Source organism: Coregonus lavaretus, assembly GCF_964263955.1.
Source record: "Coregonus lavaretus genome assembly, chromosome: 24".
NCBI classification, from domain to species: domain Eukaryota; kingdom Metazoa; phylum Chordata; class Actinopteri; order Salmoniformes; family Salmonidae; genus Coregonus; species Coregonus lavaretus.
The window spans coordinates 12,653,105-12,672,788 of NC_140011.1; the positions used below are offsets into that span (position 1 = coordinate 12,653,105).

General features: G+C 44.2%; 2 protein-coding genes across 2 annotated transcripts in view; one reads left to right on the plus strand and one right to left on the minus strand.

Moving 5' to 3' along the window:
* xrcc4 (X-ray repair complementing defective repair in Chinese hamster cells 4) overlaps nucleotides 1-9,564 on the minus strand; it is a 21,985-nt gene extending 12,421 nt beyond the window's left edge. The window contains exons 1-6 of the mRNA XM_084140281.1: nucleotides 9,411-9,564; nucleotides 7,814-8,007; nucleotides 7,526-7,716; nucleotides 3,546-3,712; nucleotides 2,786-2,917; nucleotides 1,479-1,612 (exon numbers count right to left, since the gene is read on the minus strand). Of these exons, the coding sequence (XP_083996407.1) occupies nucleotides 1,479-1,612; nucleotides 2,786-2,917; nucleotides 3,546-3,712; nucleotides 7,526-7,716; nucleotides 7,814-7,955 (766 nt within the window). The 5' untranslated portion in view covers nucleotides 7,956-8,007; nucleotides 9,411-9,564. The remainder of the gene's footprint in view (nucleotides 1-1,478; nucleotides 1,613-2,785; nucleotides 2,918-3,545; nucleotides 3,713-7,525; nucleotides 7,717-7,813; nucleotides 8,008-9,410) is intronic.
* On the plus strand, nucleotides 9,554-18,450 carry LOC311099588 (protein kish-A). Its single transcript, XM_084140282.1, has 4 exons — nucleotides 9,554-9,637; nucleotides 10,224-10,333; nucleotides 17,224-17,258; nucleotides 17,440-18,450. The coding sequence occupies exons 1-4, from the start codon at nucleotides 9,635-9,637 to the stop codon at nucleotides 17,508-17,510; spliced, it is 219 nt and encodes a 72-aa protein (XP_083996408.1). The 5' UTR covers nucleotides 9,554-9,634; the 3' UTR covers nucleotides 17,511-18,450.
* Nucleotides 18,451-19,684: the final 1,234 nt, after the last annotated feature.

Consider the following 19,684-nt stretch of genomic DNA (forward strand, 5'->3'; position numbering starts at 1 on the left):
TACCCCAACAATAACCCTTATTTACCACCTCAATCACAACACACAGCTGGGAGAGAAAGGGGGCCTAGGGGCCCTATACCCACCTCCCCAAAGGGCCCCATACCCACTATACCAGCACAGTCTACTCTATAAGTGGTGTCTGACCCGGTAGGTGCTCCAGGCAGGTCAGAGAGGCCCGCTACACTAATCACTCACAGAGGGTTACGCAATCATCACTCACTGACGTCGTCGCTGGTGCCTGGCTGGGCTGGAATAACACCAGTCATATAGACAGAATCAGACAGATTCCGTACACACACACAGGCACGAGTGCACACACACCACACATCGCGCTACCATGACTGCCCGTCATGCCATGTGTAATGTACGCTTACATGATTCTTGGAATACGGCTGGTTTTTCCCTCTTTGAGCACACACTTCAAATCAAATTAAATTGTATTTGTCACATGCGCTGAATACAACAGGTGTAGACCTTACCGTGAAAAACTTACTGACAAGCCCTTAAAAAACAATACAGTTTTAAGAAAATAAAAGTTAAGAAAATATTTGCTAAATAAACTAATGTAAAAAAATAAGTAACACAATAGAAATAACAATAACAAGGCTATATACAGTACAGGGAGTACCGGTGCCGAGTCAATATGCTGTGGTACAGGCTAGTTGAGGTAATTGAGGTAATATGTACATGTAGGTAGGGGTAAAGTGACTATGCATAGATAATAAACAGCTTAACCATAAGGTAAGATAAGGTAAACTTATGCTACATTAAGTCCCGTGTTACCTTACATTTAGACAGAGACAGAGTGTAGTGGGTTAATTTAGGGTTAATAATGAGTCTGTACAGGATAAATGCTTTCATACACTGGACATACACAGGGGGATCTTCTGAGCTGCATGATGGTACCTGGGGGGGGGGGGGGGGGTGCTATTATAATTATTTGGGGGCTTCACCTCACATTTTGAATTTAGATAGACAAACTGCAGTAGGTTAAGTTCACATTTATGGGTTAGGGTTCATGATGAGACTGTACAGGATAAATGCTTTCATATACTGGACTGGACACAAACGGGGGGGGGGGGGGGGGGGTCTTCTGAGCTCCATGATTGTAGTGTAGCGGGGGCTATTATCATTCCTAGTCAACCATCCCTTACACCCTCCAACTCTTCCCTCAGAGCCACCTCCTCTGAGACAGTGCTTAGAGACTACAATCAGGGGGACCACACACACACACACACAACTCTCACACACTATTTTCTCTATCGCTCACACACACACGCACACACACACAGCTCTAATGTAACCCAGAGTAAATCTGCTCTAAACACTCTCTCCAGGATGGAGATCACACATGCTCTGTCATCACTACGAGACCACTACGCAAACACACTGCCAGTGACAAGATTACTTTTAACAAGCTTTAAGGACACTTGAACGTGTGCTTCTTCTTTATATGAGTTTACATCTGTATACCCTACCCTGGGTGGGTTCTAAAGAGGCAGGCTGGGACTGGTCTTCATCAGTGCTCGCTTCATATTCATCTTCCTCCTCTCTGGTCTGTCCTGTCGTCTTTTTCGTTCTCTTCCCTGGACTGCTGCTCTCTCCCTCTTCCCTGTTAGAGAGACCAGAGATATACAGACGCTTGAAACACACACACACACGTGCACGTGTTAAAGATCAAAACTTGGGGAGGTTTTGTATACTGTGCACACATGTAACTGCCAAAATAATGGAAACCCTTGAGTAAATGAGGGATACAGAGTATATTGAAAGCAGGTGCTTCCACACAGGTGTGGTTCCTGAGTTAATTAAGCAATTAACACCCCATTATGCTAATGTTCATGTATGTATAAAAATGCTGTGCAGGCCATTATTTTGGCCATTATTCTGGCTACCATGGCTATGCCCCCATCCACAGGGCACAAGTGGTCACTGAATGGTTTGAGGAGCATGAAAACGATGTAAACCATATAATAATAATAATAATATGCCATTTAGCAGACGCTTTTATCCAAAGCGACTTACAGTCATGCGTGCATACATTTTTGTGTATGGGTGGTCCCGGGGATCGAACCCACTACCTTGGCGTTACAAGCGCCGTGCTCTACCAGCTGAGCTACAGAGGACCACATGCCACGGCCGCCTCAGTCACCAGATCTCAACCCAGATGAACACTTATGGGAGATTCTGGAGCGGCGCCTGAGTTAGCGTTTTCCACCACCGTCAACAAAACACCAAATTATGGAATTTCTCGTGGAAGAATGGTGTCGCAACCCTCCAATAGAGTTCCAGACACTTGTAGAATCTATGCCAAGGTACATTGAAGCTGTTCTGGCTCGTTGTGGCCCAACGCCCTATTAAGACGCTTTATGTTGGTGTTTCCTTTATTTTGGCAGTTACCTGTATATTTGCCTGGTAATCTGTTTATATTGAACAGTATGGGATTAAATGTGGTACCGGCAGGTTGTATATTTCCTCATCACCTTAATAACACCTTTCATCACTTACATACTGGCATGTGCCACCAGATGGCCAAATCACCAACACCAAACCATCAGGATATATCACAAGGGGTTACCACATAGATGATAAACATATCAAAGGAAGTTACCTTGATAAGTCAAACCCTCTTGGTCAATCAGATCATATCCCTTCATTACAGAGGGGTGTGGAAATAATATGAGTGATATCCTGTGACCTTGAGGGGGTTCCTCATGGTCAGACATCCCCCTGTGGGGTAACGTTAGGTTAGGTCAACGATGGGGGATGTGTGTGTACTATGTACCTGGTCTCCTGCAGGTGTGTGAGGTTCTCCTGTAGACTGCGTATCTTGGCCTTCTTCTCATTCAGCACCAGGATGAAGCGAGAGTACAGCTCTGACTCAAGTGTCTCCTTGCCACTGACATACCGCTGCAACCTACACACACACAGATGCGTACGCGTACACACACACAGGTCGTGTTAGAGTTTAGAGAACCTCGAGATTCTCCAAACCCCCAACATACTGCTCGGATTTATCCGAAACAGAGCAGGAAATCAGGGTTAAAGTTAGTTACAAGGGGATGGAAGAAAATGCATTTACACCAACAATCCCTCCATTGGTATGGATAGAAATGGGACTGTGCCATTTATTTATGTCATAAGATAACTTAAGGGGACAGTCTAATTCTCCAGCCCTGACGCAGCCTTTCCCTCTGAATCCAGTCAGTGTTTAGGTTTGTTGTGTCTGGTGTTGGTTGCCAGGGAACATTGACACATCTCCGCCCCCCCCCCCCCCTCCGCAACACAATACCTCTATATTCTATTTCAGAATCAGAGAAACTACAGCAATGAGATGATCAGAAACACATGGATTCAGTCTAGGTGATGGGAGCTGCCCTCAAAACTCACTTGCGAGGGATTCCCTCATCCTTTGTGTGTGTGTGTTTGATCTTGGCCTCTGTGTTGAGTTCTCAGGTCTGTGCGTCATTAAGGCCCCCTTTCAGCACTATTTTCCATTCTCAGCAGCCACACACCCACACACACACACAGACACAAAGTCTTACTCTGCATTGATGTGTTGTAGCTCCTGTTTGAGTCTGTGGTTCTCCTCCTTTAGTAAGTGGTTGTGGTTCTGCAGTGCGGTTCCACGTTCTAGACCGTGAGTCAGTAATGCTCTGACCTCCTCCACTGGCTCTGGAATCTTACACAGCAACACAGAACCCAGGCGGAACTGGAGGGGAGAGACAGGGGTGGGATTAGGGAAGGGAGAGAGTTAATCTATGCACCTGTAACACACATATACTTGTGCCCACCTTAACGAGTTGGACAGTTACTTGATTGGCCGGTAAAGACACGGGCAGTAAAACGATTGGTCAATAATGATTTGGCCCCGAACACTATTGGCCGGTATCATGATCGATCGCCACCAGGTTGGCTATGAAATGTTGACTCGGGCAGAGCTTCCATTAGTCGTCATAGAAACATTACTGTTTCAGACTCTCTCTGGATTTGCCTCTCTCTCCTTGTGACTCAGACTCAATTATTAACTAATGGAGAGAATTAGAATCTATTTGGGTAGAAACTGTCGCTACTACATCACTGTGGTGTCTGGATCACTCCTAAAGTACTGGATCGCTCCTAAAGTAACCACAACCACTGCTGCTTCTGCTGTGAGGGATTCAGTGGTAGTGTATTGGTGGTGAGTTCACCGGCAACCAGATAATGGTGTTGTTGTGAACCTTGGTTTGTGCCCCACGTTGGCCATACAGGGACTCTCTTTACACTGGTCCATCTACTAGTGATGAAAACCATTAACCTCCACACATTTACACACACATAGCCCAGCCACACACACATTCACACACAGTCCTGGTGTAAATGGATCCACATGCTGGTTCTGGAGTTGGTTTTCAAAGCAGGTCTCAGAGGGAATGATCAGTGGGTTCAGGGGGTAGTTTAGACCTGTGACTCTACACACACACACACCCACCTGCACACAGTAAGAGAATAGAGACCACACATCCTCACACACACAAAGCTACTCAACAAGATCTGAGAGACATTAGACTGCATAAAATCAACACCATGAAAAAAAGAGGATAAAGAAGAGAGAAGAACGACAGAGGAAAAGCTAAATCAAAGAGGGAAAGGATGACAAGTCAACAATACTCAGTTATTCACATACTATAAAAATACTGGAATGGTTCTCCCAAATTAAAATCAAATGTAAAGTTGCACAATATCACTGATCTGAGGAAACCCACTGACTAGTGGAAAATGGCTGCCCCGTGGGCCATACTATGACTGTTTATTGTCAAATACATGTTGCTGTTTGATGATACACTGATCACTGCTGGTATGGTAATGGTGATAATACCCTCGCAGCTATGTGGGAGCCTTCCTGGGGCTGATGCTATGGGCCAGTGACGTGCAGTAAAAACAGGAAGATCTCATTCCCATCTTTACATTTACCAAACAACATCCACCCAGGTGTTCCTAATTCTCCCTGTCCAGGTCTGTTTTACAGAGTTCTATATGGTTCTACAGTATACGGTTCTACAAGGTTATTGTAAGGTTCTTCCTTTCCTTACAGCTGGTGTCAATAAAATCTCACTCTCGGCAGAAATTACACAACAGGCATGCACAAACACACACACATGCATACACACACTGCTGTTGCATGACCAGACATCAGACTTGGATCATTTGATAATGAGTCATATCTCTATGATGAATAATTTCATATTTTTATAAACTGTTGAGCAACAGAAAATGCTAGGCACTTCTTCCTCTGGGATGATGCACCACAGAAACTTCTGTAAACGGCCTGGTCCAAAACTCTCGTTTCTGAAGAAGTCAATTCTATTCATTTCCCTTTTCTCCTGAAACACATGCACTAGGATTTCCATTCTGTCATTACCCTATTACTATGGCAACAAAGCACAAAGTAGACTTGTGTGTGTGTGGTTGACCTCTGAGCACACTGACTGTCACTAAGCTGGCTATGTGTGTGTTTAAACTCCATAGTGATAGTATTCTACAGTACAACATGAGGATAATTTTCCTGTCAAAGCAGGGAGTCGGAGGAAGACAATAGTTGTTTTCGAATACCCATATTAACATAATGTATACTACATACTTAATGAGTATATACTACATACTATTAGTTCATTTTAGTGTACTGTAAACGAACAGTATCTTTTCAGTTGAGCGTACTAGCCTGTCTACCGGAAGTTGATGCTGTTGCTATGCAACCTCTTGCTAGCTTGTTAGCATAACAAATGACTAGCTAGATGTTTTACGATTTCGGGTGTGTTCGTAAATTCAATCTGGAGTGCCAGAGTGCGCAAATCCAGAGCGTTGTCAGATTGTCCGTTCGTAAATTCAAAGCGTTTCGCTCTCGGAGCGTACACTGGACCTCACAACGGCAGTCAAGCACCCAAGCTAACTGGCTAACGTTGGCTAGCTTGCTAGCTACTTCCAGAAAACAAATGAGAGAACACCTCACTCTGACCATTTTACTCGCCCTAGCAGGGCTGGTTAGGCTGTTTTCATGTTATCCAGAGAGTTGGTGACTGTAACTGTGCTGCTGGCAACAATTGAATTACGCTTGTTTTTGCCGACGTTTACTGACACCGGCCATATTCAACGGGTGTTGAGCGTTAGTAAATCCATCAGTTATTCTGCGCTCTGGCACACTCAGACGAGAGTGCTCTGAAGTCGGAGTAGATAGCCAGAATTAACAATGTCCATTGAGAACTCTCAACGACTATACCACTTAGCTAAGAATGACTTGAATAATCAAATAAATAAACGTTGGGTAGTTAGTTAGATAGCATATAGTTAATATACTGCCTGGCAAGTTCGATGTATTAGTAGCCAACTAACTTTAGGATGGTAACTAGCTAACATACTGGTACATACTGTAATGCTATGCGGTTCGTAAGGATAGTGTAGCTAACAAATTGTCAGCCAACATAACGTGTAAGGTAACTTATTTGAAAAGTAATTACTTTATTACATTGCTCGACATTTTCTTAACATTTGTCATAATTAGTTAAAGCAACGAATTTGTATCTGCTCTTCTGCTGCATATTTCCACAATTTTCTTCAAATCTGAAAACGTTGTGAAGCCACGCCCATTTTCTGAAGAATTGCATTATGGGCCCTAATAGCACGGAAATAGTGTCCACTGCTTGTATACGAATTTAGTAGACATCTGGGAACTTTTGGCATACTAACTATATCCATACTATGACCAATAAGCATACTACATACTCAATTTACGTCACAAATAGTAAGGTTAGTATGAGTATTCGAACACAGCTAATATTAGGATGACGTTACCACTGGGAAACAACAACGCACTCCTGAACTATCCAATATAACCCTGCTGTTGATATGACTGCCTGACTGACTTGTGTGTTTTAATATACTGTGAAGCTGAAAGACGAATATCCCACTGTTGGGATAATAATAACTACCTGTATTTCATCACACCACTGGCCTCCATTTTGTTTGTTTTTACAGTTATATGACACTAATCCTATAGAGGGCTTAATACTACTAGCCTATAACAGCTATGGGAAGAGAAGATTACAGTTACTAACATAACAACAACACTTCTAAGGCATGGTAACCTCCTAGAGCGGCGCTTCACTACATTAATGTCTTCCTGGGTTCATTAGCTCAATTAGTGCTAGTGAGAGGGTCCTGAGAGGAAATGGGGACATGAGATATGATATGAGATACGACATGAGGTTATTGGAGACACAGTTCACTCTCACTTCCATGAACTCTTAAGGATGACATCATATACAAACATCATCATTGTTAATTCTAATGACGTCCTCACATGAACCTCAAAGTGTATGTGACACTGTACACAGATCAGATATCACATGATGGATGGCTAACTTACTCAAATAAACACTACAAGTAAAATATTTGATAGGGTTAGGGCTATGGTAAAGGTTAGGGATAGTCGTTAAACTTGTTGGGGCCAAAAAACACAGCCTATGTTATGACACGCCACGCCACTCACCGAGATGTCCCTCTGCACCTTCTCGTAGGCCAGGGTCATATTGGTCACTGGGCCGGGGTTATAGGTCAAGGTGAAGCTGTAGTCAGTAGAGGAGGGTTCAGTCCCAGTCAGGGCCTGCTGGAGATCCTGGATGTAACGATCTGTCTGCATCTCCAACTCCTCAGCCTCCTCCCTCACTCCATCCTCTGATACTACAGGGAGGGAAAGGAGGGAAGATTCAGGTGAGAGTTTAGACAGGTGTGTGGTCATGTTTGTGTGTGCGTGTTCGTCAGGTGTGTGTGTGTTTACCTTCTCCTCTCCATGCGTTCAGTCCGTCAGTCAGCAGTAACAGGAAGCCAGAGCCTAAGTCCCGCCCCCTCCACTCCACTCGCAGGAAGTAGGAAGTCTCTGACTCCGAGGAGATACGGACCTCACGCACCGTCACATGCATCTCACACCTGCACACGCACGTGAGGTCTTTCCGTCCGCAATTCTGTTTGTATCTAAACGATATATTGGAAATAAAACAAAGTTGTGATATTTGTGACAATTGTGATCATTGTTTACATTTACATTTAGCAGACGCTCTTATCCAGAGCGACTTACAGGAGCAAATAGGGTTAAGTGCCTTGCTCAAAATTCTACCTATCCGCTATTTAGGCCTACCTCAGTTAAACTAATGACTATAGTCAGAGTGGAATGCCTTCCCTTCACAACATCCTTTTCACACCTGTTCCACTCAGACTCTCACTATACTCATGCACAGTGACAGTCAGTAACACCAAGAAGTTGCACACATTAGAGCTCAGTGACCGTGATGCGAGTTCAGATGTGCAGCACTCTAAATGAGGAGAACCATGGAGCTTAACCCACCCATCTGCCACCCTGTTGGATAGTCATTCAATAACACCTAGTAACACCTGTACCATCTGCACCTACACACCAGCTGGCCAGCAATGACACACACACACATAGAGAAGATCCGTAATGACACACACGGACACACTCACTCACACTCACCTGTGTGCACAACCTTAGAGTAATGATAGACACAAGGTCAGACTCAGGGAGAGCACGGGAACTTCAAAAGAACAGGAGAAATTCCACCAGAAAGATGGTGAAAACACTAAACACAGGTGCTTTCATTCCAGCCACAACACACACCACAGCTATGTAAAACTCTATGTAATAACTGGATATAGCCAGCACACCCATGTAGTTCTCCTACCCCCCCTAGTTAAGTAACAAAATCTCACCACTGAGTGCCACAAACTGAAAACTCCACACTCATACTCATCTGTCACTTCTCTTTCCTGTTCACACTGGTGCTGAAACCTCGTTCTCAGAATTTCCTCAATTCCTCTCTTCTTAGTCATGGATTCAGTCACTAAAACAACACCATTAAAATAGAGATGGAGAATGTAGATGCACCGATCTTGGCTTCAGGAATTATCTTGTCTATTAGGTTCTATTTTGTTTTGACAGACAGGCATTGACACCAGCATGTAGCCTACAGTAAGTGTCTGAGGTGAGGTAGGGGTTGATTTGGGACTGGGCAATGTTACATGGTGCGAGCAGAATGCATGACAAAGATCCACTGACATGAGATTATCATAGTAGCCTACTTCATTTGCCATTATTACTGAATGCCATGGGTATATTCATTCTGTTGCTAAACTTTTCTTAATGGAAGGGGGGGGGGAGTATACCTGCATTTGTTCAATAGAAACTCTCGTTTTAGTGGCAAACGTTGTTTAGATGAATGATTACACCCCAGTTCTCAGTTGATTGTTAGAGTGTTGTGTTTGCATGCATCAGGCTTGTTTGTAAACAAAGCTCGAGCAATGTAGCACAGCACACGTGTGGCCATATCAACATGTATCAAGTACGTCAGAGTCCGACCTACCTCAAACTGCACCAGCCTTCGTTGTTAGATAGTTGGGTATGTCTTTTAATATCCGATGGTCGACATTTGATATTTAAACCTACAACCTGTGTTAAATCTAGTTTAAATCGCCAGACCCCGCGGTTCAGTCTCTTCCTTGTTCCACATACGTCATCTGTCTGCGACGCTACAGAAGTGTGAGGTGGCACGGTAGCAGCTAGTTAGCTAGCAGACCTAGCTCCGACATGGTAAGTTGTTTATTAAAGTCTTAAACATAACATTTGATTAAATAACTTGGTGGCGGTGATGCAACATTTATTGGATGCCAACCGCCATCAAACCTCATCGAAGAAGAAGTAGGTTAACTAACTTCACCCTCCAAATAAATGCATGTTTTGTGTCTAAAATGGAAGTGGTATCCCTGTTTTAGACGTTTTTATTGCAAGCTACAGTAGATAGCAAAGTTAGTTGTAGCCAGCAGAGCTAGCTAGCTTGATTCATCCAGAATAGTTCATTCTTTTGTCTTTTACAGGTCTTGATAAGACAAGGTTTCCCTCAAATTCAGTCAGGAACATGTCCAACTGAAAGATATAGAGCCTAATAAACCTGGAAACTTGTGTTGACAATCTAAAAAGCCTTCAACTAACAGTCGTGAAGAAGCCTATTTGTATTTAGCTGTGATTGAAACTTATTTGATGACTTTGCAATAGCTATTACATTACATTACATTACATACAGTATGATTTAGCTACCCTGGTTATGTGGAGTCATAGATGCATCCTAGAGAGACGATGGATGTTGAACCAGTAATAACCTCTGTCATTCCCTCTCTAGTCTGCCATATTTAACTTCCAGAGCCTGTTAACAGTGATCCTACTGCTCATATGTACCTGTGCCTACCTCAGAGCCATGGCCCCCAGTCTCCTGGACAAGAACAAGACCGGGTATGTACTGACAGTGTTATCGCACTGGGCTAAAGGTCTTACCTCAGAACCTTAGCTGGCCCCTAGCCTGCCAGAGAAGAATATGACTGACAGGATTATCCCACAGAGTTAAGGTCCTAGTTGGTAGCTACCCTTCCACAGCCCAGAGGGGTATACTGCGAAGGAAGCTAGATCTACTCAGGGTTTTCTAAAGCTAGCCAGCTTCAGTTAGCTTCACATTCCAACTCAGGCTTCATCCGTACCGAGACGGTGGACACTGCTTGTCCGCCTGCCGCTAACTCTAGCAGGCTTGTAACCGCGCGTGCATGTTGCACATAGCTAGTCGAAAGCTGAACTCTTCATTCAGACAATGCTGAAACATCAATCCATGAGCGAGTCAGTGCCACATTTTCATGTGCCGAAATCAATGCACAAGCATTTTTCCCCCACTCCTATCAATAAAATAATTTTATTAAGTCATACAAACGTTTTACTGTGCATGAAGTGTCAAATGTATTGTGTCATTACAAAATGTGTAATGTGACAGGTATTTTAACATGACTATTTTTGAGAAAAAATTAAGAAACCTGCACACTGCTCTTGCTAGTATCACTGCTCTTTATTAAGCTTTACGTATTGGCCTCAAGGCCGTCATCAGAACATTACTAATTACTATTTTTAACACGCAAAACAACTTTGATTAATAAAATATTGAATCAGTCGTCTTCCTCAAATTAAGGGGATGATGGTCCTCAACTTGTGGCTCAGACACTTCATTCAGGATAAATGGAGTTAGCCCCAAGTTAGCCTGCCCCGGAGCAGGTTAGATCTGAAGGATTCGTTGCCATAGAAATGTACCTGGCTAAAAGGTGAGCCACTTTCGCGGTACTGGTTATCCCGAGTTGACCAAAGTTACCTCGGTAACTCCTCAAACCTGATTTGCAGCATAGGGCTCTGGACTCTTAGCCTGCTAGAGAAGAAAAAACTGGGTACACTGGCTGTATCACACACTAAAACCTCTACACAGACAGTGTTGTTCATCCACTGAGCTATAGCCTAGATTTGTTAGCTCTGAAAGACAACATTCAAGGAAAGCGATGTTACCCCAACTGACAACTTCAACCCCAGCAGCAATCCAACTCTGATACACTAACATCATTGCTCAACCCATCATGCCTGTCCAAGCACTCTCACTATTCTCGGAACCCATAACCAAATCTCACACTAGGTAGCCAGCTAACTACCTCAAGAGACTACTCTTCAGATTTGTAGCTCTCTACTCAGGTCCTCTGGCTTTGTTGACTGTATTCCACTTCATTCATGTAATGCTCTGGGAAGGAGAATGGAACTTTGTGTGTTATGTTTTCCAATAAAGACGACAGGAATTGTTTGTGGCCACTAGCGGTAATTATTCATTTCCCATTGGTCTCATTTCTCATGTTGGGAAATTGGATGTTGTTATACACTGGTGGTGGATGGAATGCCCCCATGGAATGTAAGTACTTTGAAACCTAGGGAAAAGCACCATGATATGCTATCCGTCATTATGTCAAAGACAAAAAGCCAATCTGTCCCGCTTTCTAAGTGTGTTCTACTAACCCAAACGTTGGATATCGTTTTTTTTTTATGAATACCTATTTTCCACGGGGACTGGTATCAGCAGTGATCTGGTGCTGAGTGTGTGTTTAGACAAGCCAGTGATCCTCTGTTGGCTAAAGGAAGAGAAGGGAAGAAAGGATCGGGGGGGATGAGTGCTGGCTGAACCATTGTGACGCTCTGTCTCCAGTAGCTGTTCTGCGGAAGCTAAACCCTTTCGACAGACAGACAGACAGCGATGAGGGCTAAATAGAGAGGGATAGTGTGTTTGTTGTGGGTTTAAGCCTCTCCAGTGCAGACAGACTCCATGAGGAGCGCTTACATGCCGTCTACACTCTGACTTCTCACCCAGGGTTTCCCAAACTCGGTCATGGGGATGCCCCTGGGTGCACGTTTTGGTTTTTGCCCTAACACTGCACAGCTGATTTCAAATAATCAAAGCTTGGTGATTAGTTGGCTATTTGAATCAGCTGTGTAGTGCTAGGGCAAAAAAACAAAATGTGCACCCGGGGTCCCAGGACCAAGTTTGGGAAACCCTGCTCTAACCCCTGACCTCTCTGTGTTGTCTCATTCACAGAGTGGGGGCTCTGTCCTAATTCTCTTACATGGCTTCCTGTTATCATCTCCTCTCCCTCATAGATACGTGGGACTGCCTGGATGGATTTATTAAACTGCCCTGCTTTCACATATCAACTGCTTTTAGATCAGATGTTAAGAAGGAAATGAGACAAGAAAATAAAGGAAGCTGTTTGAGGTGGTTGGGGCTTGACCTTGGAGACAGTGGGTGCGTAGTCTGGAGGAGCCATCAAGCCTGTCAGGGCCACTTGAGACTTGGTTGGCGCTCTGTCTTCTACGACCAATAGTTAACTCTGACTCCCCCTTCTCCCTCCTCCTCTGTGGCTGGTACTGAGGGGGAAGGAAGTGAATTCAACTGTCTGATCCCCCTAATCATCCCCATCAAGATATGGACGCGCACACACACACACACACACACATACAAACCCAATTTCCTTCTGCCGGTTCAGTTGAGGGCTAGTGGGTAATTAGGAGCCTCTAGCATCACCTTACTGCACCTCTCACTCACTCAGGCCACGTGTGTGTGTAATAAACTCAGGACCCCATTATGTCAGTTCACTGACTGTCCCCTTCCTTACAGTATATGGACCTATACACTGTGTACAGTGCCCTCAGAACAGCTTCAATTCGTCGGGACATGGACTCTACAAGGTGTCGAAAGTGTTCCACAGGGATGCTGGCCCATGTTGACTCCAATGCTTCCCACAGTTGTGTCAAGTTGGCTGGATGTCTTTTGGGTGGTGGACCATTCTTGATACACACGGGAAACTGTTGAGCATGAAAAACCAAGCAGCGTTGCAGTTCTTGACACAAACAGGTGCGCCTGGCACCTACTACCATACTATGTTCAAAGGCACTTAAATCTTTTGTCTTGCCCATTCACCCTATGAATGGCACACAGACACAATCCATGTCTCAATTGTAAAAAGGCTTAAATCCTTTAACCTGTCTCCTCTTCATCTACACTGATTGAAGTGGATTTAAAGGGAAAATCCACCCAAAACCACTCATTCCTTTAATTTACATTTTACATTTTAGTCATTTAGCAGACGCTCTTATCCAGAGCGACTTACAGTTAGTGCATACATTATTTTTATTATTTTTTCATACCCCCCGTGGGAATCGAACCCACAACCCTGGCGTTGCAAACGCCATGCTCTACCAACTGAGCTACATCCCTGCCGGCCATTCCCTCCCCTACCCTGGACGACACTGGGCCAATTGTGCGCCGCCCCATGGGTCTACCGGTTGTGGCTGGCTACGACAGAGCCTGGATTCGAACCAGGATCTCTAGTGGCACAGCCTTAGACCACTGCGCCACTCGGGAGTCCATGTTAAATAACACTAATATATGAGAACAATATTTTTTGTGAACAAATGTTTCATTTTGGTGTTATAATAAGGTTGGTAGCAACATGGAAAATCATTGTGGAAATCTGTTGCAGCTCAAGTCGACTACAAAATCCCCAATGCAATGCTCTCTATGGGCTGGCTGGCTAGCAAACGTAGCTACACACAATAATACCAAAAACAATATCAGCATGTAACGTAGTTAGTTAGTGCAGTTTGTTTAGGCAATCTTTTTCAGCTATCAATTTAGGTGTCTACAATCTCACCATGTTCAACCTGCAGATCGATATGCCTCACAGAGTGGAGTCTAACTTTCGCATCGGCAGATATACTTTTGAGGAGATGGAAAAGTTGCCCATGCTACGACAATGATTCACGATTATACAGTGTATTCGGAAAGTATTCAGGCCCCTTGACTTTCCCACATTTTGTTATGTTACAGCCTTATTCTAAAATGGATTCAATAAAACATTTTCCTCATCAATCAACACACAATACCCCATAATGACAAAGCAAAAACCGTTTTTTTGAAATTTTAGCAAATGTATTACAAATAAACAGAAATACCTTAATTATGTAAATGTATTCAGACCCTTTGCTATGAGACTCGAAATTGAGCTCAGACGCATCCTGTTTCCATTGATCATCCTTGAGATGTTTCTACAACTTGATTGGAGTCCACCTGTGGTAAATTCAATTGATTGGACATGATTTGGAAAGGCACATACCTGTCTATATAAGGTCCCACAGTTGACAGTGCATGTCAGAGCAAAAACCAAGCCATGAGGTCGAAGGAATTGTCCGTAGAGCTCCGAGACAGGATTGTGTCGAGGCACAGATCTGGGGAAGGGTACCAAAACATTTCTGCATCATTGAAGGTCCCCAAGAACACAGTGGCCTCCATCATTCTTAAAAGGAAGACGTTTGGAACCACCAAGAGTCTTCCTAGAGCTGGCCACTCGGCCAAACTGAGCAATTGGGGGAGAAGGGCCTTGATCAGAGAGGTGACCAAGAACCTGATGGTCACTCTGACAGCGCTTCAGAGTTCTTCTGTGGAGATGGGAGAACCTTCCAGAAGGACAACCATCTCTGCAGCACTCCACCAATCAGGCCTTTATGGTAGAGTGGCCAGACGGAAACCACTCCTCAGTAAAAGGCACATGACATCCCGCTTGGAGTTTGCCAAAAGGCAACTAATGGACTCTCAGACCATAAGAAACAAGATTCTCTGGTCTGATGAAACCAAGATTGAACTCTTTGGCCTGAATGCCAAGCGTCATGTCTAGCAGTATCCCAATCCCGCGCGCAACAAACTGAGCATTCATTGTCCAGAATCAATGTTCATTGATACTCTCGTTTTAGTAGTGTCTGGTCTGACATAAAAATGGTATCGTTAGAAAAGTGAACTTCTCCTCTATAGTAAAAGAATGTCTCAATGTGTTTTGGTGTCCATATGAGCGATTCTGTTGAACCAAACCTCAAATGCAAATAGTGAGTTGAAACTGCTTTTCAGAGAGGAAGATGTGACTCTCTGCTCAACTTTGTTGGCGAGAGAGGCAGGGGGTGGGGCTTGGTGTGTGTGTGTGTAAACCATAGAGGAAGGTTTCACTCCCGCTAAAATCTGTCAAAAATAAGGCCAATGCGTTTCTATGGGCTTATTTTGGTCCTAAAGCTTGTCACCTGCCTTCCCGCCTTTGGGACAAAGACTCCCAGTGTTAGGGCGGAGACGTGCATCTTGTCATTATATAAAGATGTTTGGTGTAAATGGGAAGGTGCACAGAGGAGCGAAGGAGACGAGACCAAAAATACAACATGAGAACAAGCGGTCATAAACGCTCATTAAAAACGAAAAATTACGAAACCTTGATTCTTGCGATACAGGCATTTGGAATATCGCGCAAAAACATACATTTGAATTCATCAAATGAATTTGATACATTGCCCAGAGTCTATTGGGCGCTAGCTCAAAAACCAAACATTAGCATGAATTTCGTGAACAAGAAGTACAACATTACAAATATTATTTCTGAGATGTGAGATAATTAACTTGCTGTCTGTAGTATTCGTATAGTTTTGGAATTTGGACATTACGTACTTTCAAGGAAAATAAGCATGTTTCTCGACATCTGCACTGACTTTGAGAAGGGATTGCGTGACGATTAGTTTAGCAACCGCGTGACGATTAGCTTTAGCAACCGCGTGACGCAGCATAACGTGAACGCGATTGGTCGATCAGTCTGCTGGGTGGGGCGTTACACGTTCCTTTATTCATTGGATTCCTATCTCAATTTCTATAATATCTCTGGCAACTGCAACCATGCAAATGCACCCTGGACTAAAGAGGCAGACAAATAGGAAAAATGTGCAAGACCCTCTGTTAAATTACACATTTCTCGAGGTAGGAATATCGCAAAAATAAGAAGACATCATCCCGAGTTATGATGTCGGCCAGTATTGAAATCTGACATGTATGATAGACATTTTTGTGATCTAAAAGTCGTATTCCTATTAACTTCTAGTGTAGTGAGAGCGACTTTCTCACGGTGCTACGTAATACCGGCCGGATTTCTGCCTGCTTGAACTCTAATAACTCAAATACACATGAAAACATGAACTGACCCAGGGAATCGATAGAACATCACTCAGAGATGCACAAAAACAATATAACATTCAAAATGGGTCGACCTTTCCTTTAACAAGTGACATCAATAAGGGATCATGGCTTTCACCTGTATTTACCTGGTCAGTCTGTCATAGAAAGAGAAGATGTTCTTAATGTTTTGTACACTGTGTAGATCTGTGCCTCTCAATCTCTCTCGAGCTACTCTTTGCAAGTTTGCTCATTAAAGGGGCAATCTGCAGTTGCTACATAAATTTTTGGACATATAAATTAATTATATGGACCCATTGATTCTTTTTTTTAGTCATTTAGCAGACACTCTTATCCAGAGCGACTTACAGGAGCAATTAGGGTTAAGTGCCTTGCTCAAGGACACATCGACAGATTTTTCACCTAGTCGGCTCGGGGATTAGAACCAGCGACCTTTCGGTTACTTGCACAACGCTCTTAACCACTAAGCTACCTGCCGCCCCATCTCATCAGCTTAGTTCAACTGTCGCACCCCATCAGAACCCCAAAGCAAATCTAAACAAACATTGTTTAGCGTCAAAACATGGTTAAAACTATACTTTTGATATAATGGATGGTCAGTCCTTGCATCCATACGTTACATTTCTCCAGCCCCATTCCTCAGCTTTTTACCGAAACGGGCGGCTAAAACACGTTATTGTTTAAACTGATGATTGCTTCTTTAAAACATTGATGGTTATGTAAAAACAGTACTTAAAACAGTATGTAGCTAATTAACATATCTTTCCCCTCTTTTCAGGTTCTTGGGTATCTTCTGGAAATGTGCCAGAATAGGTACGCTGTTTGGTGTTTGTTATATAATCAATAGTTTTATCATCTAGAACACCGAAGACTTGTGATGATGCCCATGTATAAGGTGCTTGCTCTTTTAGTAGTCAGTGTTGGTTTAGTGTGGTGAAAGCATTGAGTATTTCCATGTTAACTTCTGAAGTCTCCCATCATCCCCTCCCCCCAGGTGAGAGGAAGAGCCCATACGTGGCGGTTTGTTGTGTCATCATGGCCCTCTCCATCCTCTTCTCCGACTAACAGCCTGCCCTGCCCCGCACACTAAGCACTGTGGGCTTTCTAGTGGAGGTCTAAAGAAGATGGAGTCATCCAGCGGTATGAGACCACGATCACAGAGGAGGCCTGTATGGGACACAGCTGTTTCCACCAGTTTCTCTTTGGTAGGGTGTCGTGTGGGGTGCAGATAACGGACAGTAGTAACACATAGGGACCCTCTCTGGAGAACAACACAAGCCTCCCTCTTCCATCCCTCCTTCTCCATCCCTCCTTCCATCTCTCCTTTTATCGTTCTCTTCTCCGGGTGGCCATTTCACAATTCAGCCTCAATCAGTTGTTAAAATGGCCTCCTGGACCTCTGTAAACAGACAGTTGTTTTTTATATGTTCTGCTGTTGTCGTGTCCTATGTGATATTATCCCGTAGGGATCGCCCCATGTCTTTCCCTCCACTCTGATCTGTAATGAGGGCCATGTGGTAGATGGACAGAGGTTGGAGAGTAGTGTTTGATAGTTGACAGTGTTTTGTGTTTTTCTGTACATAAAATACCCCATGGATGAGACTGTTGAACCGCTGTTGACGGTCCCACTTGTGCCTTTCTGTAGCACAGGAGTCTGTTTTTTTATCATTGTTCACAGGGTGTATGTTACAAAGCAGGATTAATGAGTTAGCCTAGCCAGCTAACCTTCCAAAATATTATTGAAATATTAACCCTGTATTCAACTAATGTTCTCTTTCTCATTCAGAAAATAAGTATTTGATTAGTGTTAGCTAGCTAGCTGATTGATCCTGCTTGGTGAAACACGACCCTGTGGTTGCGTTACAGGTTGTCTTTATTGCAGTCGTGATATGAGAGATCTGATGATCTGTGCAACGTGACTGCAATCAGTACGACTTGAAACGCCCATTATCTCTGTAATGACACCACTGCAGCCAAACTGTCATTAAATCTGAAGTGAAGACAACTGTTCTCATCTCCTGAGGGATTCTCTTACTGTTTGACTTGTTGGCTGTACGTACAGCAGTCGGGAAATCTCCTAACACAGAGATTGTGTTAGGAGATCAGGCCAAATCCCCATTACTACATAATGGCCACACACACACACACACTGGAGCCCCACCCTTATCCAAAGCCCGGTAGCCTAGAATAATGGTTGTATTTACAGATCTTGAGGGTTTTTTTCTACCTGGGGAAGGCTGAGGGGGGATTGGCATTAGAGGGACTGGTGTAAGAGGAATTGGTGTCAGGGAGACTGGTGTAAGAGGAATTGGTGTCAGGGAGACTGGTGTGGAGGGATTGGCACTAGACTGTGTTGCGTTGGAGTGGGTCAACAAATGAACTCTCTCCAGCCAAGGTCTGGATCTTTGAAATTGGCAGGTTATAGATTGGACTCCCATTGATGCCTGGCCCAACAGCAGAGAGAGCGAGAGAGAGGAGGGAGAGATGGGGAGGTAAAAAATCTTCTTCAAGGAGGACATTTTCTCCTCCTCGACTGTGTGATCACTCTCTCCATAGCCGATGTGAGCAAGACCTTTAAACAGGTCAACATTCACAAGGCCGCGGGGCCAGACTGATTACCAGGCCGTGTATTCAGAGCATTCGCAGACCAACTGGCAAGTGTCTTCACTGACATTTTCAACCTCTCCCTGACCGAGTCTGTAATACCTACATGTTTCAAGCAGACCACCATAGTCCCTGTGCCCAAGAAAGCGAAGGTTACCTGCCTAAATGACTACCGCCCCGTAGCACTCACGTCGGTAGCCATGAAGTGCTTTGAAAGGCTGGTCATGGCTCCCATCAACACCATCATCCCGGAAACCCTAGACCCACTTCAATTCGCATACCGCCCCAACAGATCCACAGATGACGCAATCTCAATCGCACTCCACACTGCCCTTTCTCGCCTGGACAAAAGGAACACTTATGTGAGAATGCTGTTCATTGACTACAGCGCAGCGTTCAACACCATAGTGCCCACAAAGCTCATCACTAAGCTAAGGACCCTGGGACTTAACACCTCCCTCTGCAACTGGATCCTGGACTTCCTGACAGGCCGCCCCCAGGTGGTAAGGGTAGGCAACAACACATCTGCCACGCTGATCCTTAACACTGGGGCCCCTCAGGGGTGCGTTCTTAGTCCCCTCCTGTACTCCCTGTTCACCCACAACTGCATGTCCAAGCATGACTCCCAACACCAT

Coding starts and splice junctions, on each gene's coding strand:
- LOC311099588 (XM_084140282.1), top strand. Junction 10,334..17,223: donor CTGGACAAGAACAAGACCGG/GTATGTACTGAC, acceptor CCCTCTTTTCAG/GTTCTTGGGTATCTTCTGGA. Junction 17,259..17,439: donor CTGGAAATGTGCCAGAATAG/GTACGCTGTTTG, acceptor CCCTCCCCCCAG/GTGAGAGGAAGAGCCCATAC.